The following is a 26,650-nucleotide window of genomic DNA, read 5'->3' on the forward strand; positions in this document are numbered from 1 at the left end:
ACTGTTAATATTTTATGTTAATTCTTTTAATAAAGCCTAATCCTGCTAACATATTCATTTTTCTTTTTCTTTCGAGTGCTTCATTAAACTTCCTGGAGAGCCAAGAACTCCTCTACAGAGTTGCAAGGTTTACTGAGTGGTTATGAGATTGATTTGAGTTTTTAAAACCAAATGAGACTGGTTGAAGGGCTGAGGTTAAACACACTTTTAAAATAACTGATATTTGTTACCCTGTTGATGTTTTTTTTCTGCAGAAACATTTGCAATCAATCACCTCAAAGAAATGTGTCAACCACTCCAAATTCTTTTTTAGATAATTTCATTAACATTTAATCCTTCCACAAATGAACAAAAAGACAGTAGAAGTCAACGTCCATTGAAGATGAGAGAAGAAAGCCTGAAGATCTCGGAGCCCTTCAGTCCAAACTGATGTCAAGCAGTGTGTTTCTTTCCGTATATGTTCTGGTTCATTCATACATGTTCAACAATAAAAGTCTGCTGGACATCATCCTGAGGATACACTTGAAACTTTTATAGAAGACAGAAGTCTATAACAAGGAGTGTGTCTTTTCTTCTCCACTCTCTGGTTGTCACATCTGTATGTGCAAAACTGTGGCAAGGGTTTAAAAACTAGCTCCGTTTCTCTTCACAATCCTCAGTGCATACAAAAAAAAAAAAAAAAACGACATCCTGGAAATTAACCGGACTAAAATAATTCCCATGATAAAAGGCACATTAGTGGTTAAAATACTAAACATCTGGCTAAAAATAAAGTGTGTTCCCTTGTAGTCAAAGCCAAAAGCATTTCTCTTACAACCTGACTAAAATCCTCCACAACAGTCTCTATCCACTACTGTTGACGATGAAGCGGTAAAGCTATAAAATATTCCAGTTTAGCTGAGATGACCACGGTGGATAAAAATAGAACATTTAAAACTGTTACACAGGTTCACAATTCATTCTTCCAAAAACAAAACAAAAAAAAAAACACCTTTAAAGGTGAGCACTCATCTTTGGCTGAGTGTTTTGTAAACTTTCCAATATAGTATGGCTCTTTGAGTCGTGTTCCATATTCTGACCAGCTGAGCCAGTGTCTGAGAACAAAATACCAGCTGGGTCCTTTTTTAGGGGATTACGTCAGTGTTTCTTGACTAGCAGAGGGGTTCGTTCACCAGCTGAAGTGCTTGTGTTTTCCCTGGGAAGGGTGCCTCCTTCACATGTCTTTCTCTGTGGGACGAACACAAAAACACTGATTTAGGGTTCATGTGATGCATTAGAGGTACATTTCTGTTATTTATCTGTATATTTATTTATTTTTTACTATCAAAACGAACATTTAGACATCGTTGCTGCCCGTGGAATTGTCGCTGACAACATGTCATTGCACCAAGAATACGACGAAAATAAAAAGCTTCTTCGACTTCTGAGATGTTATTCTGTTTTAAAATAGTTTTAACCAACTTCTTTACATGGTATATAAAAAAATAGTTATTTGGTAAAGCTTTGTTTTTGTTTCATGGTTTCTTCACCTCAACATTTTGATTCTTGGCACATTTAAACATGTTCAATCAATATTTTACTTACGGACAATGGTGGAGTAACTCTTACAAGTTCTGAAACCAGTTTGAAAAAAAAAAAACCAAGGCATTCCCTGAAAAAATATTGACTTGGATTGTAGGACCCTTAACCCTTAATGTATTTTTGTTATACCAGATGACATATTGTTCCTGAGCATTTTAAAGGAACACGGTCAGTTGCATTGCTCCTGAGACGGTGTGGTGACCTAGGTTTGATGTTATGCATTTGAGTGTGAAGCAAACACTCAGAACTTGCTTTTAAACACACATTTGTGTTCAGAAATGGCAAATTTCAATCTTTAATCCTTGTCAAAAAGCAAACTATTGTGATTTAAAACATTATTGTAAGAGGTTTACTCAACCCAACCTTTGAAAATCAGAAGATATAAAACCAATTGCCAGGGTGGTATTATACCCCAAAGCAGTACTCTTGAGGCTATCCTACATTCAGGGTGGTGCGTTGGTGCTGAGGTTGAGCGATTTTTATATATATATATATATTTTGAATACTTCCAACATTCTAATTAAAATCTTGTGGTCAAATCCTTGAGTGTCTGTGATTGGTATAACACACAACCATACCGGGAACGTGGAAGTCTAACAATCTTGAGATGACCCATTTCAGCTGCCTTTGGAGGCGAAGGAATAAGAGGCTCTGAAAGCTGCTTGTTAAACTACTACAAAGTTTTACAACTTCTGTTGCAAGAAAAAAAAGGGACAACTGTAATTATTAATTATTAAAGCAATGAGTCAACACAAGCTGATGGATAGTGGTTCTGTTGGATTAATTCATTACAAATCTCTCTTTGTTGCAATGTTATCTGACAATTTGGTATGTAAATGTATTTTTTGGTTTTCCCCCCAGCATTTACCACACAACCTTTCCTAACCTTTTAAAAGGCTTTCAAAACAGAACTGTGAGGAAGCTGGAAGACGTAAATAAGAGTCACATCACAGAAATTTCACACATTCAATATAGTTAAAAGAAAACAACTGATAAGCTCACTATATGCAACAGGAACAGCAATGCTATCCAAAGGCCAGCACTAAAACAAATGTGCCAGTGATTAGGTGAGCTCCAGCGTTACCCACTGTAGAAGTGCCACACTCATGCATGAAAACAATAGACAACAATAGCGAACACCGAATCAGATGCAGCGTCTAGTTCCTCTGCAGGAGTTTATCATCAGTAATCACTCCCTGCTGGTTACATGTATGTCTTGGAGTGTGAACCTACCTGAATAACTCAGACTTTTCTCTTGTGTTTCAAAGCCATGTGAGCCTTTACCCTGCTCATTACCGGTCGCCTAAAAGATGATCAAATTACCTTACACATGGGCCAATTAGACGATATCAAAGAAAATAAATATACTGTTGTGATTCAGACAGAAGTTATTTTAGCCGTAGTCCATGCAGGAATCGTTTCTGGTAGGTGACTGAGCTAGCCATGCAGTGAATTCAGAGTGATTGGTTAATTAAATCGCAGACATGATCAGTTACAAGGACCTTCAGGCAGTCATTTGTCTCTGTAGCTGTCTACGCTAAATTATGATGCAACTTTATGCATTCAGGAACAAAACAGAAAAACTAAATAAATGAACTGATTCCATTTGCTGAATAAAACATTTCTGACACATTCACAGAGAACCACTTTCTCTGAAAATGCTGTGGTGATTTTAAAGTTAAGAGAAACAACCGGTGACAGTTGTTCAAGAATAAAAACAGGAGATGGTGTATGGATTCTCTTGAAGGATTGTTTCATGAGATTTATCCACAGGAACCTTGGATCATTCCTGCACCTTCCTGAGGTGCCTTGCCTACTTCTTATTTTTATTCCGGGTTCCTCCAGTGTGAACTACATGCGTAATACAGTACATCCTGGAATGTCCTCCAATGTCATCCGAAACAATTAAATTCCCCATCAGTCACTAAAATTTTATCTTTAGCTAATAAAAGTAATGTTGGAGTTGCTTGGGATTCAGAAAAAGGAAATGGTGTTTTTCTTCTGAGACGAAGGAAATCTCCAGCTCCATTAAAGTCACCCTTAAATAATGCACGGGGCTGTTGTTTTTAGTGCTGCTGCAGGATTGTGCGTGACAAAACAACAACGGGGAATAGCATTACTAATAAATCCAGACTAATGTGAGTTTTGTCAACAATCACCTCAGTGGCATCAAAATCAACAAACAATTGTGGTTGTATTACTTGCCACAAAGGTGCAATTATTCTTTTTTTTCCTCCAAACTAAAAAGGTTATGCATAAAAAAACATTCCACTCTGTAATCCTGAAGTTCAGTGGGGGCTAACTCCATTGAACATTTGGTCTAAAGACTGCTTTAATTACAAGCAGAACATCCCAAAAAACTGGAATACATGAATGAGAATGTCATTGTTCTCAACAATTGCTTTCAATTAGTCACAGGCAACCAGCTGATAGTAAAAATAATAAAATTTAGTTGCAACAGTTGCTTTTTGCAGCACATCTCTTATATGAACCTCCTGAATGGCAAACATAAAAGGACAACCAATAGAATGGAAGGACATTACAATAAACTATTTACTAATGGCATTTTCTAAAAGGTAAGGGGTGACCATAATATTTCATTTCCATTACAGTAATGATGAGATAATTGATGGTGTCTGCAAAACAGTTTGGTTGTGCTTATTGCTTTTGGTCTTGAAACTATTTTGAATCCAATTAGTTCCTACAGAAGATAAATCAGTGTTGTGTTTATTCGAAAAACTGATTGATTTCACTTTAAATCAACTGTGGTGATACATTATTAATCAAAAAGATTCAATAATTAATTATCATGCACATAGTCATTGTTCTAAAACCAGAAAATACTGTGGAAAAAGTTGATGCAGTCAATATCACCTATACCCTACAAGCATTTGATTTTTTTTTTCATCTTAAAATTTTGACTAAATCTACATTAACTGACAATGAAAGACTCGTACAAGGGCCTGGAAAGAGAATTTTAAATCTTAAAAAAAAATCAGTTCCTCAATAATTTGATCATTGAAGTTCAAAAGCAAAAGATTATAAAGCTGGAAAACTGTTTCTGAAAGTGGATGATTGGCATGAGGCGGTTGTACAAACCCAAGGGTTCTCAAAGTGTGTGGAAATCGCTGCTCTATTACTAGACCTCTGCAAACAAGCACAGAACTTCTGTCAGACGTCTTCAAGTCTTTCACACTTCCGTTTCTTGAAACCCTTTCAGTGAAATGTAAGCCTCTTTAGAGCTGACCTCCTTTATGTTTTACATGCTGGCTTCAGGTACGGTACGGACCAAAACAACTGCAAAGCACAGAGGGGGGGCAGTCTCTTGACATGACACCAACTACATTCTAACTTTTACTTATTAACCTTCAACGGCTGATTTATGGTATTTTACAACGCGACACATACCCCGTTTCATAACGCAGAGGGATGCCAGAGATAAGACTGACACTTTACTGGTGGACTGGAGTAGGCCATTGGAATGACTCTTGATCAGTCAGTGATGACATGGCTATGCGTTACCAATTACTTACACAACTATAAACATTTTCTATAAACAAGTCAATAACTAACCAAACAAAAGATTAAATCGGGGCTCTTGTGTTTCCTGTTCAGTTATCACCGGTCACAGTCAGAGTGCAGCGCTGCGTAACAAGGCTGACACAACCCGCTGGATGACTTTGGCCTTACTGATTAACAGTACTGCATAGATGTCAACACTAATTCAGCCATAACTGATAAGCTCTTATTTACACGTTAGCGATGATGAGATAAATGGGCAGGAAGCTCAATCAGCAGCAGCTGCGGGGTTTCAACAGCCAGCAGCACTGCAGAGATTTGGACTTTTTACTCTGCATGTGAGGTCAGTCAAAGCAGGGTTCAAGGTTTAACCTGAAAACAGGTAAAGCGTGATCCTGGGAGGAGCAGGAGTGACTACAGGTTATCTATAATGCCTTTGAATGGCAATTGTGTTGGAAGTACGTTCCTTTATGGCCAATAACTCCCACAAAAGTGCCAGTTCTCTATGTGGTCTTGCTGAGAAAATGACTAAAACTGACAGACATGCAATGTCGCTGAAGATTTCCCGTCCATCCTCAGCATGTCATACATTTATTTAAGTCCCTTAAGTCCACTAATCCTGAGTGTCGTCTCTCCTGCTCCATTTCCCATCCACTTCTGGGAAAACATGCACTAGACTGAGCAGCAAGCCACATGCAGTGACAGCGGCAGCGTCCCGCCGCGGGGGGAATTCCTACCTTGACTTTGTGGTATACCAGGATGGCCACCACAGTGGTTACCAGGCCGAGGGCGATGAAGATATACTGCATGTACTCCATGACAGCTGGCAGAATAACCAGGTTTGTGTGAAATGTAGTGAGGATCGGCCCATCGATGTACCCGTTCTGTGGTAGCAAGGGAAAACAAACAAACGAAAAAAAAACTGTTTCTTCTAGTCTTTTCATTTTGATTAGGCTCAGACAGATAATTGATGTGCAAAATGTATAAAGTCACATCACATGGTTTCATTTAGATGAAAAGTACAAAGATTAAATCAGGAAAAAAAGAAAGAAAACATGGTGCATAGGCAATATTACCAAAACATTCATCCATATTTAGATATAATTTAGTTCTCATCATTCCTGTGTTCTATGGGCTCAAATCCAGGCATATATATTTTGTGCTTTTAAATCAGAATGTGTAGTTGTAAATACATTTTTCCCATGTTGTAAACTAAAATGTCTGAAAATTTTATCTTTGGGCGTCCATAGATAAGAATTGATGTGTTTGTATTAGTATTTTCTTTAAATAATTACACAAGTTACAAACCTTTTACACAAGATAAAGATAAACCTACATGTAAAACTCTGCTGTGAGTTTCAACTTTCAGATGTGAGTTTTGACCGGATTTTTCTTCCTCTCAGCTGATTGGTCAATGTCATGTCAATCACAAATGTAACAATCCAATCAGAAACAAATGGGTTTGGCCGTCAGGGTTGCGCTCTGCTGAGCTGCAAGTCCTGGAAAAGGAGTGCATGGTAAAGACTGACCACGGCGCTCTGATTGAAAATCCGACTTCCTAAAACAGATAGAATTGGAGAATAATTTTGTTTTTGTCTGTGCAAATTCTCAGTAACCCGGGTCATGGTAACAGCAAACAGGCTAAAAGCGGAGGCTTAAAAACAGCTTACTGCATTTAAGTATATTAGGTGCTGAGTGTTTTGTGTAACGAGGGAGGGTGTGGCCTAAGGATATAATACATCAATATGTACATAATCATCATGCAGCTTCTATTCCCTAGGCCAAAAGGGCCAAAAAAGAGCTATGAAATGTTTTTCTAAGACCGGGACCAGAGATGTCTGAAGATTTGTCCACTGTTTTATGAACTGACTCATTAATGGGCGCAGAGCTCCACTTTGACTCAGGCACCATCAGGGTGGAGGTGGGGTTTTGGTTTTCGCCTTTAAGGTCAACTCAAAATAATCTCTCAAGCCCAGCATTGTTTTTTTAAAGACTCTTTCCCTACGCGGTGATGCAGGAAAGAGTCTGCATCTTCCTTTTGTGAAGGACGATGCGTCATATCACGCATCACACGCACAAGTACTCCACTGCTTGGCTAGCCTGTAAAGGCATCAACGATGAAGCAACATGGCTCCTTTCATATCTTGACCTAAACTCTATTAAGAACATCTTCTTTATTGGAAGATGTACAAGGAAGGAAAACAGTCAAGGTCTTGAAGAGAGTGCAAGGCTCTGGTTGTCCATATAGACTCCATCTATGGAAGGCCTGTGAATGTTATTGACAAGCATGGTGGCTGTATATGTTTGTGATGTTTTTATGCAGGTCAAATGTTACACATCTGAACATTTTGAGGCGTGTGTTTATTATTCTCACTTTAACAGGTTAAAAAAAGTGAGTGGGAAATTTTTCATCTGTCATTTAAATGGTAAATGGACTGAACTTATATAGCGCTTTTCCAGTCATGTTGACCACCCAAAGCGCTGTACACTATAGCCACATTCACCCAGTCGCTCTCACTAACACACACACATTTATACACCGAGACGCAGCTCAGTAGGCAACTTGGGGTTAAGTGCCTTGCCCAGGGGCACATCGACATGTGGCAGGGGGAAGCTGGAATCGAACCCACAACCCTCAGATTGCCAGACGACTACTCAACCCACCAAGCCACAGTCGCCCTGTATTTAACTGCATTTAACTGCATAATAATTAAGCACAATAAATATGCAAGCATAGATATTCTCCTAAAACAGCCAACACCACAACTTGAGTTTCTTAAATATTCAGGTCTAAGTTTTATTAACATTTAGACAGGGACCACTGTGTGCTCTGTTTACATTACTCACAGGTGGACTCTGTCCATTAGTTTGCTGCTTAGGGGAAATTTATTGTCCATTTTTTTTAGAGATATCAGAGTAAAGGGAGCAGATCAGAAACACACGCAACACTTCAGTTGTTTTTAATTGCCAAAAAAAGAAAACTATGCATTATTTATCTTGTGACTCACAACTCTGTACCATTTTGTGCATAACTGTAAAATCCCGGACAAAAAAACATTAAAGTTTTTGGTCGCATTGTGACTAAATATTAAAAATTTCAAGGAATATCGATACTTTTGGAAGGCACAGCATGCATTCGCCTTTTAAGGTGTACGGCATTGTCAGCTTACCTCCTCAAACCACAGCATGGGCATCACCACCTCAGAAATCTTGCCAGTTTCTCTAGAGGGTCAAGAACACAAAAGTTCAAAACACCCCTACAAAGGAAGCACTTATTCACAAGACCTTCATTTAAAACCAAGATAAAACGCAGAAATAAACAATGGATGCCAAAGTTAATGGTGGATGGCAAGCCTTACGTAATTCCTGGTACTCTCTTCATGTAGAGGTTAAGCTGCAGGCGGATGGACACATTTAGAGGGACACCCGTGAGCTGAAAACAAAAAAAACAAAAAACAAAAAACTGAACTCTCACTGGGGGGGACTAAAATCCATGTGCAATTTTAATTATCAGTGACTGGGAAATAAACAGAAATGAACAATACATTTGCCCGATCAAACAATGAAGAAAGTAAAGAAAAGGAGGAAATCCTTATTACCAAACCAGGATGCAGAAAAGGTAAACATTTCTACACCATGCTGCTTTGAGGCGTTCTGGTGTGTGTGAACATGTTGTGAAGGGGGAAAAGACGTCAGCAGTGACCTTAGAGAAGCAACTCTTGGTGTCCATCAAACTGGCAAATCTATTATCAAATGACTGGGGAGAAAATCCAAATCCGCTTTATTCGGCATGTTTGTGCACACCAACAGGGAGTTTGACTTCTGCCCCACTTTGCACTCAGTGAAGACATTTGAAGTTTAAATGTTTAAGAAATGGAAATAAAAGTAAAAGCTTTTTGGAAATATGTATATTTGCAAAATGTTTTTACAAAAGAGGGAAACAAGGTTGACTATTCACAAGTGTAAAACACTTGTTGATTGTTGTAAATCTTCCATGGTTTATCTTCGGTGTCGCAGCGAGCTTTTAAAACAACGTTTTCGCCCTTCTCCCGACCGGGTTTGGCAAGAGCTTGATCTTCCCTAACGTCTGCGTTACGGGTTGGTTTCCATGTGAGTGGTAGAAGTAACACGTCAGTAAAGATGACGGCCAAGTGGTTTATCCAATCATATGCAAGTATTTTTGATAAGGCCCCGCCTTCTCAAATACATCTTCAATGGAGAAATTCCAGATGAATGTGGAGCTCTGCAGAACAAAAATCAACTGGCGAGAGTCAGGTTAGGATCCTGTTACATCTGTCATAAAAGTCACTCAGCAACGTAGAAAATTGATGCCATACAGAATGTAAGACACTGTGGTGGTGCTGTGCTGCTCTGGGGCTGCTTTGGCCTCAGGACCTACCTGACTCACTAGAACTCATTAAACCGTCAATTCTGCTTTACACCAAAAATGTTTGAGAACTTCAGTTCAAGAAAACCAGGATTCACAAAGAATCCGTCCGTCCGTCCGTCCGTCTTCTTCCGCTTATCCGGGGTCGGGTCGCGGGGGTAGCAGCTTCAGTAGGGAGGCCCAGACGTCCCTCTCCCCGGCCACTTGGGCCAGCTCCTCAGGAGGAATCCCAAGGCGTTCCCAGGCCAGCCGGGAGACATAGTCCCTCCAGCGTGTCCTGGGTCTTCCCCTGGGCCTCCTCCCGGTGGGACGTGCCCGGAACACCTCACCAGGGAGGCGTCCAGGAGGCATCCTGACCAGATGCCCGAGCCACCTTAACTGGCTCCTCTCTATGTGGAGGAGCAGCGGCTCTACTCTGAGTCCTCCCCGGATGACTGAGCTCCTCACCCTATCTCTAAGGGAGAGTTCAGACACACTACGGAGAAAACTCATTTCAGCCGCTTGTATCTGGGATCTCGTTCTTTCGGTCACGACCCAAAGCTCGTGACCATAGATGAGGGTAGGAACGTAGATCGACCGGTAAATCGAGAGCTTCGCCTTTTGGCTCAGCTCTCTCTTCACCACAACGGATCGGTACAGCGCTAATAAAAGTTATTCACAAAGCATCCTGGGCCTTAAGAGAGCTCCTAAAGTGAAGAAATGTTAGGAGTGGTGAGGAGGATCTTTACTGAGCCTAAGAGTGTCTGAAGCAGGAAGATGGTGGAAACAGAGAGAGATGATCCATCACAAAAACAGGGGAATATATATACATACATAAAAATAAGAGGTGAGAAAGAATTTTCTGTATTTCTGATGTCAGTAGCCTGAATGGTCATCTAGAAGTTCACTTGTGTGATACCATCTCCTCCCTCTCCTTGCAGTGCTTCCCACTTTTCAAGCTGATGTATGAAACCACCAAAATCCGCAGAGAAAAAGATGCATTCACCTGCAACAATACGCTTCAAAGTCTGCGTACTTGCACCATGATCCAAGGACCAATTTACCTTTCAACCCTCCTTTATTCTCCTCCCTGAGTTGTGAGAACTGTTCGGTTTTTTCCATATACTTTCTCCATTTCATGGTGGTCATTTTGGCAAATACGACTGCTACATACAAGCAGGCAATCCCTGTAAAATGCTGACGTGAGTGTGCGTTAATATAGATAGTAAAATGACTCGCAAGTAAAAATAAATAAGTAAATCAAAATAATGATGAGGATGTAAATAAAGTGTGTTCAAACATTGTGATGTTGTGTGACAATGAATTACTTTTGCGAAATGTCACCTTTATCCAGTGTAATTTTGAACAAATAATAAACCTTTAGAAAGAAAGATGATTAGTCAAAACTGGACACAGCAAATCAGTATAAATCATCCAACGTCAACCACAACAAGGAAACAAGCCAAATCCTCAAATGTAATGGCCAACTTCTACCAGGATCTCTGATGTCTCTGTTTAAACCAGCAACATAAAACGAATATAATCTGGGGGACATTCCTTCCAAACCACAAGGAAAAAGCTGGTGACATTTGGAAAACAAATACCTACAACAAGACATTTGTTCTGACTGTGACATACTGCAGGACAAACTTCAGGCTCAGACCCAGAGAACCGAGGCCAGGGAGCTCCAGATCTCAGCGCTCAGACATGTGGCTCTCATAGGTTTATATAAATCAGGGAGGAGGTGTTGGGGTGCACGATTAGGGACAAACAACAGGAATCCATTGACAATCAGCAGAACTGAAAAGGCACACATGGATGTCCTGCTAGAGGAGCTTTCCTGTACTTTGCACTGATTATACAACTTCCTGAATGATCCCATAATCCATTATACAAGGTGCAGGGTTAAATGTTTGGTTAAGAAGATGACAGAAAAGAGCATCCAGTTTATATTCTTTTCATGTGTGGATCTTTCTCCAGATGGGTTAAAAAAGCTGACTTCAATAACCACTGAAGCCATCTTCCGAGCTTTAATCTTTGTGAACAAGCTGCGTTCCTATCAAAGCTACAGTTTTATCTTTTTTATTGGAAACAGAGAGTTCTTTATAACCTCACAAACAACAGCAATTAGAAGCAAATAGCCCAATTTCCAATTACCTTATCAATATCCATATCACTGCCTAAAGATACAGTACATAAGGTTTACACGGGCAGAGTTACGCAACAGCAAGAGCGCTATCCTGTCTTATCAGTCCCTGCATGGAGTCAAGTAAGAGGGCAATGTAACTTCTAATGCCTTGACCTGCAGGGTTATCATACAACAGTAAAACTTAATGGAATCACAACAATTTTCCTATGACGTTTCAATAAAAAAAATAAGAATAATATTGACTTTAAACCTCGTTTCCTCTGTTCATCACCAATCGGCTCTGGCTCGCAGTGCCGACCAACTGTAACACATTCTGTCCATCGCAGGGTTTAGCAAAAATGGTCTCAGCAGTTAGAAATAATGTCAGCTTCTAAACTCACAAGACTGTTTAAATAAAATCAAAACAGCTGGATGAAAACTTTATAAAAGGAAACCAATGCCTCACGCATCATCTAAAGGTTTCATGGTTAGATTTTGCAGAGAAATCTTCTCTTGAGGACAACAGAGCTTTTTATGTCTAATCAGTATTTCGAGGGGGTGTTGATGTTTTGTGGAGATTCTTGGGAGCAACCACAACAGCAGCCAATTAACCAGGACCAGAATGCTCCCTAATTCAATTAATAAACGCATTTATTGATTGACACCTGCCTGGTACCAATAGGCCCACAGCCTGGCATAGTGTTTAGGGAACCCGGCCATAGCTAGCCTGGTTTTATCTTTAGACAAAATCGATACTTAAAAATTTCAATTTGGGTTTTGAATGTTTTTGGACCATGAGTACACATAAAATATGTATATGCAAACCAGATATGGGCTGGTTAATAGTTTCATAGAGTACCCAAAAATCACAAAAAAATTCAAGGTTCAAGGTAAAGTTAGAGCTGTCAGGAAATTAGTGTGCTACGTTTAGCATCAGGCAGTGAAGCAAATACTATCACTGCCTGCACAGCCCGGTTTGCCCTCTGTTTTGCCTCTTGGAGTTGAATGTATAATGTATGCAGATGATACAGTTTTAATTGCTGGCGGTCGTTCCATTGTTGCAGCCAAACTTACAAAACCAATGAGTTGCGTCACAACATGGCTGCAAAAGTGCTCTCTACAACTTAATGTCTCCAAAACAGTCAGTACGTGTTTCAGCTAAACCAGCAGAAGCTCCCATGATCCTGATATATGGGTTGCAGTTGAAAAACTACTGACTGTTGGCCAATATAAATATCTGGGGCTACTCTAGTCTTTCCTAGACTATTTTCCTATTTGTAAAATAGTCAAGCTAAATCCAGCTAATATTTGTTCAATCAGAAATGAAGTTTCTTTCTATGATTTGTAACCACTTTATTTATTGTTCAACCACCTGGTCACAGGCTTCAAATAGTACAATGAAACCAGTCAAAATATTGTACAAGCATGCCATTAAGGTTATGGATTAAAAAAAAAATCAAGACACTACCATCACTGTGATATATTAAATAAGTATGTTTTTTTTTTATTCAACTGACTTATACAAATTTGCAGATTTATGCTTGATTTAGGAAGTAACTCATAATTTAGCCCCAGCTTCTCTCTCAGAGTTCATCAGTCAGAGAAACAATAGTGAGCGTGTGACTAGAGGCTCTGTAAGAAGAGACTGTGTTATTCCTCTGAGGAAGAGCACCTTTAGTCAGTCGGCCTGGTCTATGAGAGGTGCCAGCGAATTGAACTCATTACCAGATGAAATCAGACACATATTAACTTATAAGGCATTCATTAAACATTTGAAAAAAATTGGCTTGTAGATATACATGCATCCGTCAACATTAAACTGCATAGGTTGTCCTGTATTTGTATATTTGTACTGTATTGGGGTGTATTGTGTTATTTTTATTTTCTTAGCAGCAGAGTTTTGTTGTCTTTGTGTCAGGATCTGTCTAATTTAATCTCATGTCCTTACTAATTGTGCATCAGTGTTGTACTTGTATTCCTATTATTTATTTTTTTTAACATCATGTCCAGGGGGTTACAGATGAAAAATAACCTTTGGCTAATTCTGTCTTTTTTAACTCATGAATTGTCATGTCATGTGTTTCATTAAATGCCACTGTCAACATTCAAATAAATGACTCAAATCAAACTAAGCAGACAGCCTGGGGATGGTGCTGGTCATGAGAACGTTTTGGAGTTGTTGGATTGTGTGTTTGATTAGCTTTGAATGAAAAGTGCATCCGTAGCTTCACCCGGGCAGGTCTTTAGCTGAACGCGCATTACGTATAAGCTTTACTTGGGATTTCTATCCTTTCTATATAATCTTCTTTACATCAAACACTACTTCATTGGCTAAAACACAAAAAAAAACTCCCAACATGATTCATTACTTCAGTAAAAAGACGACTGTCGCGCAGCATACCCTGATTTGTCTTAGCTTTTATAGCAGTGGAAACACAGTTATACTATCAGTTGTAAACTTTGTTATTGTTCCAGATTTCTAAACATGTTTTAGCAATATAGCTTAACTACGTTAGGTGCCAGAAATGCTAAGTATGAACGTGCACACTAAAGGGGAGCGAGACCCTGCAGGAGACAATTAAAGTTGACAAGACATTAATGACTGCATTTATTTTCAATTCATTTTGTATGTATAAATTATTCAGTTATTATAATTATTCATTTTAAAAAACGTTTCAATTTTTTATATCCATCCATCCATCCATTCATCCATCCATCCATCCATCCATTTTCTTACTAGCTTTATCTCTCATGGGGTTGCGAGGGATGCTGGTGCCTATCTCCAGCATTTCAATGGGCGAGAGGCGGGGTATTTTTATATATTGTTTAAATATAAACAACTTTTTTTTACTGTTTTTAAATAAACACATTTCAAAATAACACATTTGCAGCTCTAATCATAATACCATAAAACCGTGATGGTTTTACCTATGGTTATGTTCCCGTCAGAGCATTAAACACCATATGTGAAACGTCAACAAAAAACAAACAAAAAAATCAGCAATGCCACCTGCTGGATAAGTTCAGTAACATTTGTTTTTCCGAAATCTTTTCTATGTTTTAATACATAGATTTGTTCTAGAAGTGCTGCATATGCAGCACTTTTTGGGTTTTTATTCATAACGGCCAAGGAGAAGTGGAACCATGTGTGATGAGGTGTTTGTGTGAGTCATTTGTTGCTCTGTGCTGCTCAGTATCCAAGCATAGGAATCCAGGCACATCTGAAAAGTTTTGACCCAAATCCCTCTTAGAGTATCTTTATATCCTCCTCAAATATTTCAAATGGTTCAGAAGAGTGGAAATGAAAACCTCCAGCCTCCCTTCTTCCACAACTTTAACTGCTTCAGTGCAGCCTTGAGGAGTTCTTTAAACTGGTGACTTGTGGGTAGTGTGGGTGTAAGTGGGCACTCACGGGGTGAATGTCAATGAACAGGCCATGCTCTTCCTCAGTGGGGTTAAGGCCCAACACGTAGTCCAGCAGTACGGGATCAGCATTAAAGAAGTGAGGATGAGAGATGAAGACGGGAGAGTCTGAAAATCAACAAACAGTGGCGCGATTATTTCACCAAAGCACGAGGCTCTGAAGACTGTAAACCTGCAGCAAATATGCTTATTCTAGAAGAACAGTCTGCAAAAACCCCAAACAAATAATGATTCGGTTTGTAATCAGTGTACGCACCCAAACGAGAGTTCTCAATAAACTAAATATACAACATTTTTATGTTAGGAGGAACCCCTGTAGGACACAACAGGGAAGTAAGGATTGATTTTCCGTCTGTGTGAGTTAGCCTAGAGGCGTAGCTTAATTCATCGCTAGCCTATCCTGTGCTGCTAAAATTAAAAGAAAACAAAAATAAGCAATTATATCTGGATTACTGCATTTCCTACTTGTAACGAGAAACATTAAGGAAGTTCTGCCAACATGGACAACAATCAGGAATGTCAAAGGTCAAGACAAGACAAATAAACAAGCTGTGTAATGCAGTGCTATGCTCTATGTGTGCTTACTGTGGCGGCAGCTGCTGACGTTGAGCAAGCCAGACTGCCTGCAGGGGCAGAAGCCTTCATTTGGAGCGTAATCCGTCCCGTTGGCAAACATGGTCTTGGGTGCAACATATCGATACAGAGGGATGCCCTTCATCTCCCCCGCCCGCTGATAAACCAGCTCCAAAGATCTAAAATTACAGTTAAATCAAATCCAGGAAATTACACAGGAAGTAAGCAGAAGATTGGAGGCAGATGAGGAGGAAGTAATTCCACCTGCAGGCGTCTGGGCTGTAGAAGGGTAAAGTGCTCTCTTTGGTCATGAAAGGGGGCCACAGCTGCCCGGCTGTTCCATTGATCATGTTACTCTGAGGCGTCCTCCAGTAGCTCAGCTGTTAGGATGGAGGGAAAACAATCAGGTAGGAAAAGCACACAATCATTAAAAAAAAACAATGTAATGAAAAGGTGAGTTATTTACATCTCACCTCCGTCAGGCCATTCCAGGAGTCGACCTTGTGGGCCTTTCTGATGTCATCTCTTCCAGTGTGGATGGTGAACAGACCGGTGTTGGAGTTGTTGAACTGATTAGAAAGAACAGGTGACGAGCACGATATCAGAATAAAGAAACAAGAAGCAGCAAACTGTAACCTTTAAAATGTTACAGTTTGGAAATCGCTAAAATTCTCCTTCAGTTTAAAAGGTTTCGAAGGAGATCCCAGAGAACGTCACTGGCGTTCTCTGGGATCATTGGCAGAACTAAACTAAATTACAAGAAAGACAAATTCAGCTGTTTGGAAAAACTCCTGGCTGCAGCCATGGCATTGATACTAAAAGATCCGGCTCCACGTTAAAAAGCTAACTCTGTATTGAAACTGTAGTTGCCGAACTACGACTGGCATGAATGTTGAGCATCTGACAGCAGATGAAGCTAGTAGATAGCAATATTAGGTACCCTGCAAACATCATCTTGTTAAGAGTCCCAGAGTCAAACTCTAATGACATTCTGACTAACAAGCAGGTTTACGTGAATGTATTCCAAAACCTAACAGATGTTTATTTTTTGCACTTGTTTAAGTCTAAGGATCATTGGAGATATCATACAACTGTTATAGAAATATTGTTGCTTTTCTGTTTTAAATGAAAGCTATTTCATGATTTTATAAATTTTTGCTTGATTCTTTTTGTTTAAAGCCTGCATCTGCTGTGCAACCGTTCCATTTTTACTCAAGGTAGTCAGACCTTGAGAATCTGGTACTGGCCCAAGCCTAGACCAGCATACTACCCTGACGTCAGCGGTTGCAGCTGTGGGTTCATTACAGTTTGTGGCAGCCCTCAATGTTACTGATCTGGATCAAATAATACTTTACTTAAAGACAAAGATTGTGTAATTCGTGGCACTGCGCACGAATAATTGTACGCTTGCAATGCAATTTGGACGTGTCAAAATGGGTTAAACCAGCATCCTGACGGGGTCTCTCAAGGTTTAGGTCTTCCAGTTTCTTAATCATTTCAGTCCAGCAACTAAAAAACTATAATAACAGTACAATCCATGGCTGGGATTCAAAGACAGAGCCACCCATTGCCAAAAGAACATTGCTGCCTGCCTGCCTGCCTGCACTTTGTGCAACTTTGCGTGGACCAGCTAGGGTGTGGTGGCAGTGTTTAGGGGAGAGATTACGAAAAGATAGATCTTAAGAGTTTCTGTCTGTTTAAACAGAGAAATATAGGTGAAGAAGAAAATAAAAAGTCACCTCGGCAAAGAGGCCAAACTTTCCTGTCGATGGCAGCATGCCGGGCAGGAATTTGTTGAGGAAATCGACCAGTTTACTGTCAAAGCCCCACATCAGCTCTCCAACTGTCTTGGTCAGGAAGGGGCCTTCATTGAAAGTCTTGAAGGTGGTACTGATCAACAGCCGCACGGCATAGGGCAGGTCCTCCAGCATCACTGCTGCGCCCTGCAAGCAAAGGTCGGAATCAGGAAACAAACCTCTGAATGGAAACAGAAATGTGAAAGGACGTCAGTATACACTGCCATACCAGCACCAGCATGTTGGGGATGGTGACCACATCGGACTCGTTCCCAGCAGACATGGAGGGCTCAAAGAAGTATCTCCTGTATTCCCTGTAGGACACCGTGCTGTTGGGGTGGAACGTGATGTTCTCCTTCCGACACTGCTTTCTGAAACCCAAGAGCCAGCCATGAGCTGATCTAACCTCTGAAATGATGAGGCAGATTGACGAGTAGAACATGCGCTCTAAGGAGGATTTAGAACACAGATTGGCCTTGAAGTGATGAAGATGACAACGGATGAGATAAATAGAGAAGCTGAGGAGCAGCGTTAATCATTTCCTTGAACAAATACAGCTCCAGTGACAATTGAGCTGTGCTTAACTGAGACATATCTGACTTCTGACGTATGCTGTCGACACCCTCCCTGACCTCCCCCTGTGATGTTGGCACTCTTTTACTGCTGGCAGGTACAACATGTCCAGTGGCAGATAGAAAAGTCTGGCGCGAAAACAACCAGAAATGGTCAAAAATACATAGTGGTGAAGGGATAAATGTATTTTTCCTCAGAGGTTTGGCTAACAAAGTCTTTCTGGAACTGAATCTGAATGATCAGCAGCCACGCTGACTGAAATCCCAATAACGAGAACTCTGATGGACAGTTACTTGAATTGGATCCCTGACTCTCCACATGTAAGTCGGTTTTTCTGACCCCCAACAATGGTTCCCATTGTGTGAAAATGATGTTGTCTTGGAGCTGCAGTGTTGAGTGATCATATTGTTTTAAAGTCAACCAGCTGCTGACGAACCAACTGGAGGCTGTAGAATATCATTGCTTCACTTTTCATCTTAAGAAAGTGGATGAAGGAAAAAAAACAAAACACTAGGCTCTGCAGAAAGATTTTTCTAACCATTGCAGGGACATTTCACTTCGGGTTCTTCTGAGAGAGAAACAGAGTGAATTACCAGAAGTTGGAGGTCGTATATCAAACAAACTGACTAAAATTCGGACAGAAGCATTTTGTATTTCGTTTCTTCTCTACTTGTTGCTCTGTCTGTATCTTATACCTGTCCATCAGAGTCAGGAAAAACTCAAAAATGCCGACAATTCAGCTCTTTGAGAAACACCTCCAAAGCCTTTTTTTGTGGTACATGTGGCTTTTTACTTTGAGTCCCCCCCCCAGCGTTATCACTGGACAGATTTGGGTTTTTAGGCGGAGCCAAGTGAAGTACTTGTAGTTTGCTTCTTATCTTGAGCGGACAGACCTGCCTCAGTTTGAAGATTTCCATATGATTTCTGACAAGGAGCCAAATAAACAGCCTTTTAAAAAACATGGCTGCCAAAGGACACAATTTCTCCTTCTTATTTTATAAACGTGTTTTAAAGCTTGTATGTAGTTGCACTTTGAATTCAGGTCAACTCCCAGAAGGCACCATTAAGGTAAATTAAAATAAAATAAATTGAAATAAGTTTTTAAAAATAATTTCCGTAATTTGTTTTTATAAAATGAAAGGGGGGGGGGGATTGATTAATCAGCTGTGATAGAATGTACCAACCTGGACATATGGGAAAAAGTAATTGCCCCCTGTTTAATTTTACCAAGTTAAACTACTAATTTACCCAAACACTGGCCCAAACACAGGCCCGATTACTGGCAGACCTGCAGAATCAAGAAACTACCTGGAGGGAACCTGTCTGATAGTTTGTTGTAGACCACAAAAAGCAATTATTCAGAAAAATCCAACAGCAGATGAGAAACAAAGTGTCTGGCATCTATTGGTCCGTAAATGGTTAGAATGCCATGTTAAGGCTTCAGTACTCCAGAGAACCCCCGTGATGGCCGTTACCTATAAACAGAGAAAACATGGAACAGTGATAAACCATCCCAGCAGTGGCTGGCCTACCAAAGGTACTTCCAAACACTTTGATGACCCAGGTTCTGCCGTGGCCTCAGGAGGTCACAACAGAACCCAGAGCAACATCTAAAGTGCTGCACATCTCACCTGCCTTCATGATTCAGAAATAAGGAAAAAAAAATTTTATTTCACCGCCTTCTACATGAAGCACTTTAACAACGCTAATGCCTTTCAGTACGTGTGTTATAATCTGTGTTAAAAAAAGGCCAACATTGGATTGAGTCTCTGTGTCGGCAAATAGCTTGGCCCAAAAAACTTCGATCAGTATCAGAACCGAAAATCAAATCTTGATCAGGAGACCCCCCCAGTTTGGAAAACATGCACTGAGGGTTAATGGCCACAGCATGCGATGAATCCCACCTCGTGTCAAATATCTTTCCTGCCCATGTTTTGATTCAAAATATCAGACACGACAAAAGTCAGACAATTATTTAGCTAAACGACTTTTTGCTTCGCTGACTTACTGAATTCTCTAAACGGAACAGACTGAAGGCAACAGAATCTGTCGCTTTCACAGATAACGTTTCAGCCGTAGCGTTAGTTTTTATGTGTGGTCGGAGAAAAAAACAAAAAAAAAACAAGCTGTTGCATGAGACAACATCCCAACGCGCTTGGATTAGAGCAGTCCTTGAGTTTTGGTGTCCTGCACCCTCTAAATGTGCCTCTCCTTCAACATTCCTGAACCAAGTAATTAGGTGGTTAGCAGGACTGTATAGGGTCTGACGGTACGCTGAAAAGACAACTAAGCCACTTGATTCAGGTTTGTTGGACCACATATAAAAGTTGCAGGAACAGCCGCTGAGGACTTTAGTTTGACACCCCTGGGGTTACAAGATCGGGGGATTTTTAACCCTTGATTTAATATACCAAGACTTTCAGAAAGACAATGTCATTAAAAGTTGTTTGAGATGTCTTTTACGTGAAGCAGTTAGGGAAAAAAACATGAGGACTGCTACCAGAGGCAACTGAAAATGGATCTGGACATGGAGGGTAGGATGGTAGAAGCACCAGTTTAATAATACAACTTTTGACATGTCAGGGAATATTTATTCATTTACTTATTTCAAATGAAATGTGGTCTAAGTTCAATTTGTTGTCTTTTAAAACAACAATATGATCCGACTGGTTTTAACACTGTTTAACATGTTAAAAAAGTGTCTGATTGACAAACATCATCCAATTCATGCATGACAGGAAGTCACTCGCTTCTGTCAGCAGAAATCTAGGTCACACGAGAAACTTTGGGTTCTTTTAAAGACGTTCTAAAAATAAATGTTACTTTTTTTTTTCAAACGCACAACACACAGATCGTGTCACACTGTTTGGAAGTACCGAAGCTCAATCAAATACAAAGCCTGTCCATAAGAGGCACAAAGAAATGTAACATAAAACTCAGCGGCCTTCTCAAATTCAAGGGTGTAGTCTGGAGGCATGGCAGCTCTCATGTTTAGTACTACATTATAAAACATGTTTTGCTGGTGGAAGACAGCGAGTGAATCTCATGCATGCAACGGGCAGGACTAATTGGCAGCTGAGGTTGGCAGGAAGTAAGCTGACACTGCTTTGCTTTGCAGTCATTGGCCTACAACCAGCATGGACATGTTTTCGCTCTAAGCAGCCAGAAGCCCAGACCCACAGAGTGTTTTGATGCAGGTCGTTTTGTTTGCAGTTCTAAATATTGAAAGCTGGAACATGTAAATGCATTGTAGAAAACAGCTGCAGTGCAGGAGAACAAAATGCGGTGACAAGGAAATGCAAAGCTGCAGGGCGGCAGCTTCTGCAGCAGCAGGCTTTTGCCACATATAGGCTGGGGTTGTGTACCTGTACACATAAGGTCCTCTCTGCTCCACCATGGGCTTTTCTCCTTTCAGGATCTCCTGGGGATTGAGGACGTGAAAAAAGTAGACTGACATGAAGAAGGGCACAGGCAGGTCCTTCCACATGGTGTAGGAGAGGTCATTCTTTGGATCAATCACGGTGTTCTGACGTGACAGAAAGAGAGAAAAAAGAGGTGTCATTAGTGGATATAAAAATGTCCTATGTGGGTTTTTTTTTTCCCCCACAATGGTTGTAAATAAATGTTTCACTTGATCAACTTTAGCTGTTTTGGCTAATCACACCAAAAACACTCAAACTTTGATGCAAGTTTTTTTTATTTTAATTATATTGCTGTAATTTTTAAACCAAAATATAGTCAATCATTTACTTATAGGGTCCCTCTTCTACAACATTCAAACACTATGTTTTCTAAGATAAATTTTGTTGATGGTTTTGGCATCTAGAAACTGACCAAAGATCAAAAGCCCATTGTTCCCTTGATTGGCTCTGATCGGTAACTGCCGGGGACCAACGCAACCAATTCCACACGTCAAAACTAGCAACTAAAATAGCATGGACTTAATGCACCTCTTGGAGGAACATAAATGAATACAGGTGAGCACATCTGTTACATAAATAGGGATCATCTTGCAATTTCCTAATTTCTGTTAATTTTCACCTCCTCTACACAACAAAAAAAATTGCTTTAATTGATCAAAATAAGAAGAAACTTTCATCGATGCCTTTGCTTTCTTTAAACCACATTTTGAATGGACATATATCCAAATATTGCATAATTTAGAACAGGGGGAAAAAAACGTATATTCCATGCATGGATTCATACAGAAAATAAAAGATCTTACTTTATTATAACAACTTTGATTCTCATCCTCTGTTGTAAGCCCTGAAGGTGAACTTTGTGAAAAGGCACTAGCCTGGTGAATTCTGGTTTTGCAGCTTTTCTAACCCTTTTCAGCTACAGAGCGATGGAAGCTTGACTGCTGCTCTGAGGACCTAAAACAGATCACTATTTTCGGTTCAAGAAAGAAAATCTTGGTTTTATTTATTTATTTATTTATTTATTTATTTATTTATAGTTCTTACATTGAATCCCGTTGATGGAAATCTAACTGATGAAATAAAGTTTAAAGCGTAAGTACCACATTACAAAGTTATTAGCATAGCAAAAAAATTCAATGAAAATAATCTAGATTTTTCAGGCAGAACAGAGTTTTATATCTTTAGCTAAACCGGCAATAGTCCTGCTCGCGCCTGTTATCATACACAGTTGGCACGCGCCTGTTATGTACAGTTGGCACGCGCGCTTACTTGAAGTCATTTAAGACTGAAACTTTGACTCCAGGTTCATCAACACATAGAAATACCGGCTGCAAATATCTTACCAAAGTAAGGACGTTCCTTACCTTTACTACTTGGTCATCGATGATTATTGGCCCCACAAATACGAGACCGGTAGCGAAAAACACGGTGAGGACACCTACCACTATGAATCCGGCTGAGACTTTGGATTTATCAACAGCCATCCTGACACTGACAGCTCGTCAGGCAGCGCTCGGACTATGTTTACGGCACACAGCGGCTTTGTTCGGCTGCACGCTATTTAGCTGCACCACGGCACGAAGGTAGCTCCCTGGAAACGACCTTACGACGCCTCAACATGAGCCCGCCAGCTTCGTTTTCAGCTAAAACCTGACGTTTCACCGGCACCGTCATTCGCCTTAAAGTGATTAATGTTACCCTGGACCCGAAACCACGTCCCCGTATTTATGGTTTAATGGTTACGCCTCTACTTCCCCGAGGATTCTGGGAACAGTAGTTCCCGCAAATGCTGAGCTTTTGTGTACGTCTGTCCGATGGAAGGAAATCAAAAATAAGAAAAAGTAACAGACTACATTGCTCCTTTTGCAGTTTAATTTCTATTTACTTTTTACCTTATATAATTTTGTTAATCATATACAATAATAAACCAATAATGCCATCAGTGACGTAAAAAAGGACTTAAACAGTCCTGTATTAAAATAAATTTAATTCTAACAATCAGTCAGAATTAAGTGAAATGGAAATAGATAGAAAAAGATTTTTTGAACTTGAGCATTAAAAAAATAGATAAGATCACCATGTCAGATGGTGTCAGAGGTCAGGGTAAAGAGATTGCTTTCATGGTAATAAGGGGTTGTGAAAGCAGACAGGGAAGATGCAACTCAGATGTCCACGGGAATAAACACTTGGGGCTTAGCTCAAGGTTTGAAAGTCTCCATTTGACTTCCCAAAACATATATTTCATTACACACAGTGTCATATCCATTCTAGCCTTTTAATTATTTGTTTTAATTGTTGTTTTTGATGGACAGAATGATCATGCAACATGAAAGAAAAAAAAATATTTTACAAACAAGAAATGGATGCGAAAGTTCAAATTTAAAGCAATTTTTTTTTTCACCAGAACATCGTTGATGGCTACCAGAATTTTATAATTTAGGGACAGAGAATGCGTAAAAACATATTTAAACATGTTTGTGTAGTTTAGACTCTGTCTGGACTAGCAAAAAAATAAAAAATTAAATAGCTTAACCCCCTCATCTCCCGAATTTATTTGTAATAATGCAGAAAATATATTATTTGTGTTTTGTTGATAAGCAGATTTTAAATTAAATGCAGACTTTTAATCTGAATGAGTATGATTCAAATTAGCAATAATGACTGGGCATAAAAGTAACTAAACACATTTTCCAGTCTAAATTAAATTATTTTCTCAATGGTTTTGCTCAGATGGGCTTTTAAACAGAGTAACGACATTGGCTTCTATATGATCTATTGTGGTTTATCATTAGATTATTTTAAATAAAAAATTCTGTACTTTGAAATCAACACTGGAAGCCACCCACTATAACCATTAAATGTAGAATATGCATCAACAGGCACGCCAGCTGCATCAAGCCCAAACACAATTTCATGCAATCTTGTGATCTAAAGTTGTCGAAACAGATTTAGATAAAGTGTAGTTTTATGTCGTATAATGATTTATACTAGTGAAGATTGCATGTTAACTTCTGTTTATTGCTACTTGTTTGTTCATAGGACAGCAGAATTTATAGAGCTGTGCCTGCCTGGGATGGTGCTAAAAAGTGCTCACCTGTTCATTGCTTGTTTGCTAGTATAATGGAAAAAATTAAACAAAGTCAGTGTCTATGCAGCTCACAACATTTGGATTCTTTGGTGACTTAAAGGTGGGTCATTGCTGGGAAGCACAGCATTTACTCTTGTGAAGGTGGAGGCCTTCTTATAATTGTTTCTTCATGCTCTGTTCATTCAGGATGATAGTCCTGCTTCACATAACTTGAAATGTTTTGTAATTTTTTTTTCTTCCATCTACCTCATGTAGGATCTTAAAGCTTAAGCTTAAGTTTTTCCACTTTTGATCATTTCTACACTAAAGAAAGACCCCTACTACTGCAAACCTAAATGTAACCTTCTTCACGCTTTGGAGAGTTTTAGTCAATGCCATTAAAAGTCTGCTTTATAGTTGGTTGCATCAGGATTTTAAGTTTCATTCTTCTAAATTGCTTGATATTTTTATAATCACCTGTTCTTTTTAAAATGCAAGTAATCAACATGTTTTAAATAAATGCCAATGACAGCATCAATAACACAATAGCTACTGCATTATATGCACTGACAACAGATATCTGATATAAAGGATCGGATCTGATCTAAAGATTCGCAAATTCAGTTTTCAGATAAACTTGTAAAAACACATTAAATGCTTATGAAGACAAAATACAGAAATTTTTGCTGAGGTTTTGCAGGGAATTTGATTAAATAAAAAACACACTTGAAAAAAAAGGATAGAATGGATCAGAAGTAACCAGACTCGATACAAAGTGTAACTTACCTTTTCTACTTGGTTCTTCATGACTGACGGCCCAATGATTGCTGAAATTATTCCAAACATCAGCGTCAGAACGCCCGCCACTATAAATCCAATGGCTACTTTAGACTTATCGATGGTCATTTTTGGCAGCAGTGATCTCTCTGTGTGGAAAGGAGAAATGTTGCAACTCTTTTTTTTTTTCTGTCTAACCCTGGCTGGAGGTAAAAATGAGAGGGCTGTGTTTTAGGCTCCAAACATGAACAAGGATGAAGTCAAAGGAAACTGCTGTTGGGCGGTTGTGTTGTTTTATATTCAGCAGACCCTGCCACATCCCCCTCCCCACATCCTCAGCCACATCCTTACCCTCGTTTTCATCCCAAAATCCATGCAAATTCATCCCAGTCACATTTCTGTCAGATGACTGCTCTGCTCCTCAACGTTGTTGTTTTTTTTTAGGCAACAGTGTTTTTGAAGGTTTACTTAGTGATAGAGCTGACGCTGCTGTGTATCGGTTTGTCCTCTTATCAGATGGACACTGAGACACAAGTTAGTCAGTGGAATAGAATCAAGGAGACAGATAAGCAGACCCAAGTTAGGAGTGTTGCACAAATGAGTTTATAAAAGTGAATCAGTTAAAGACAAGGACAGATAAACCAGACTGCAACTACTCAGTCATAACAAGCAGAGGGCCTAATTTTGTGAGCTTCCTGAAAAACTACTTTAAATCCAACAGATACCTGTTTGTTGACTGAACCAACCAGAAGGGCAAAGGAGGCTGTTGCATTTGCTTTCCACCTGAGAGCTGTGCTGAAGTTTTACTCAGGAAATCTGATTCCAAAATCAATGCAAAGCAACAGGCCCAAATGACCAGGAATTTGCCCCACTCAGCAGTCTATAATGGGACAGTGGATTTTTCCAGCATTTTTCCAGCCTGTCCAACAACACTGGAGCTCAACACACTAAACCGGGCTAGAGTATTCCTCAGACACCCCCCCCCCCCTGCCTACGATAGCACACCCAGGAATGACCCAGCTGTTAGAAGACATTCACTTTACACAGGCAATATACTTCTGAGTAATATATCAATATTAAAATAAAAAGTGAACATTTTGCCGCACCACTTTGTTTAGAGTTGAGTGACTTTGATCACAAAGCGACAGTTTGGGGCAGAGTCAATCAGTGAATCAAATTCATAGTTTTATATGAGTTCACGCAGCACATCTCTATTCCGTCACCTGGACTCTGGACTTCAACTTTGAAGGGACCCTGGTCTAACACGTAGCTTTTGAATTTAAAGGACCATCCTGAGTGTTTAAGATAAGGCTGTAACCTCAATACGTTAATCAAGGAGGGACAAGCTTAATCGTAATTAATTTTTAACCAAGTAAATGCTTAGGACGACGTTGATTAGCTTGATTAAAGTCATTGCCTTTGGGT

The 26,650-nt window shown here is 39.7% G+C and overlaps 1 protein-coding gene across 4 annotated transcripts; it reads right to left on the reverse strand.

Moving 5' to 3' along the window:
* Positions 1 to 302: 302 nt before the first annotated feature.
* Positions 303 to 25,496, reverse strand: scarb1 (scavenger receptor class B, member 1). Of its 4 annotated transcripts, none has more exons than XM_012851528.3 (14): positions 25,235 to 25,496; positions 21,325 to 21,485; positions 17,616 to 17,757; positions 17,330 to 17,533; positions 16,064 to 16,159; positions 15,855 to 15,970; positions 15,603 to 15,769; positions 15,007 to 15,125; positions 8,460 to 8,533; positions 8,271 to 8,322; positions 5,838 to 5,984; positions 4,681 to 4,728; positions 2,815 to 2,884; positions 303 to 1,227 (listed from the first exon to the last, which is right to left on the reverse strand). In XM_012851528.3, the coding sequence occupies exons 1-14, from the start codon at positions 25,352 to 25,354 to the stop codon at positions 1,214 to 1,216; spliced, it is 1,530 nt and encodes a 509-aa protein (XP_012706982.2). In that variant the 5' UTR covers positions 25,355 to 25,496; the 3' UTR covers positions 303 to 1,213. The 4 variants fall into 4 exon arrangements, with proteins under 4 accessions (XP_012706982.2, XP_012706979.2, XP_035996475.1 ...); XM_012851525.3 differs by lacking the exon at positions 25,235 to 25,496 and adding an exon at positions 22,746 to 23,128; XM_036140582.1 differs by lacking the exons at positions 4,681 to 4,728; positions 25,235 to 25,496 and adding an exon at positions 22,746 to 23,127.
* Positions 25,497 to 26,650: the final 1,154 nt, after the last annotated feature.

The sequence above is a fragment of the Fundulus heteroclitus genome, chromosome 8, assembly GCF_011125445.2.
Source record: "Fundulus heteroclitus isolate FHET01 chromosome 8, MU-UCD_Fhet_4.1, whole genome shotgun sequence".
NCBI lineage: Eukaryota > Metazoa > Chordata > Actinopteri > Cyprinodontiformes > Fundulidae > Fundulus > Fundulus heteroclitus.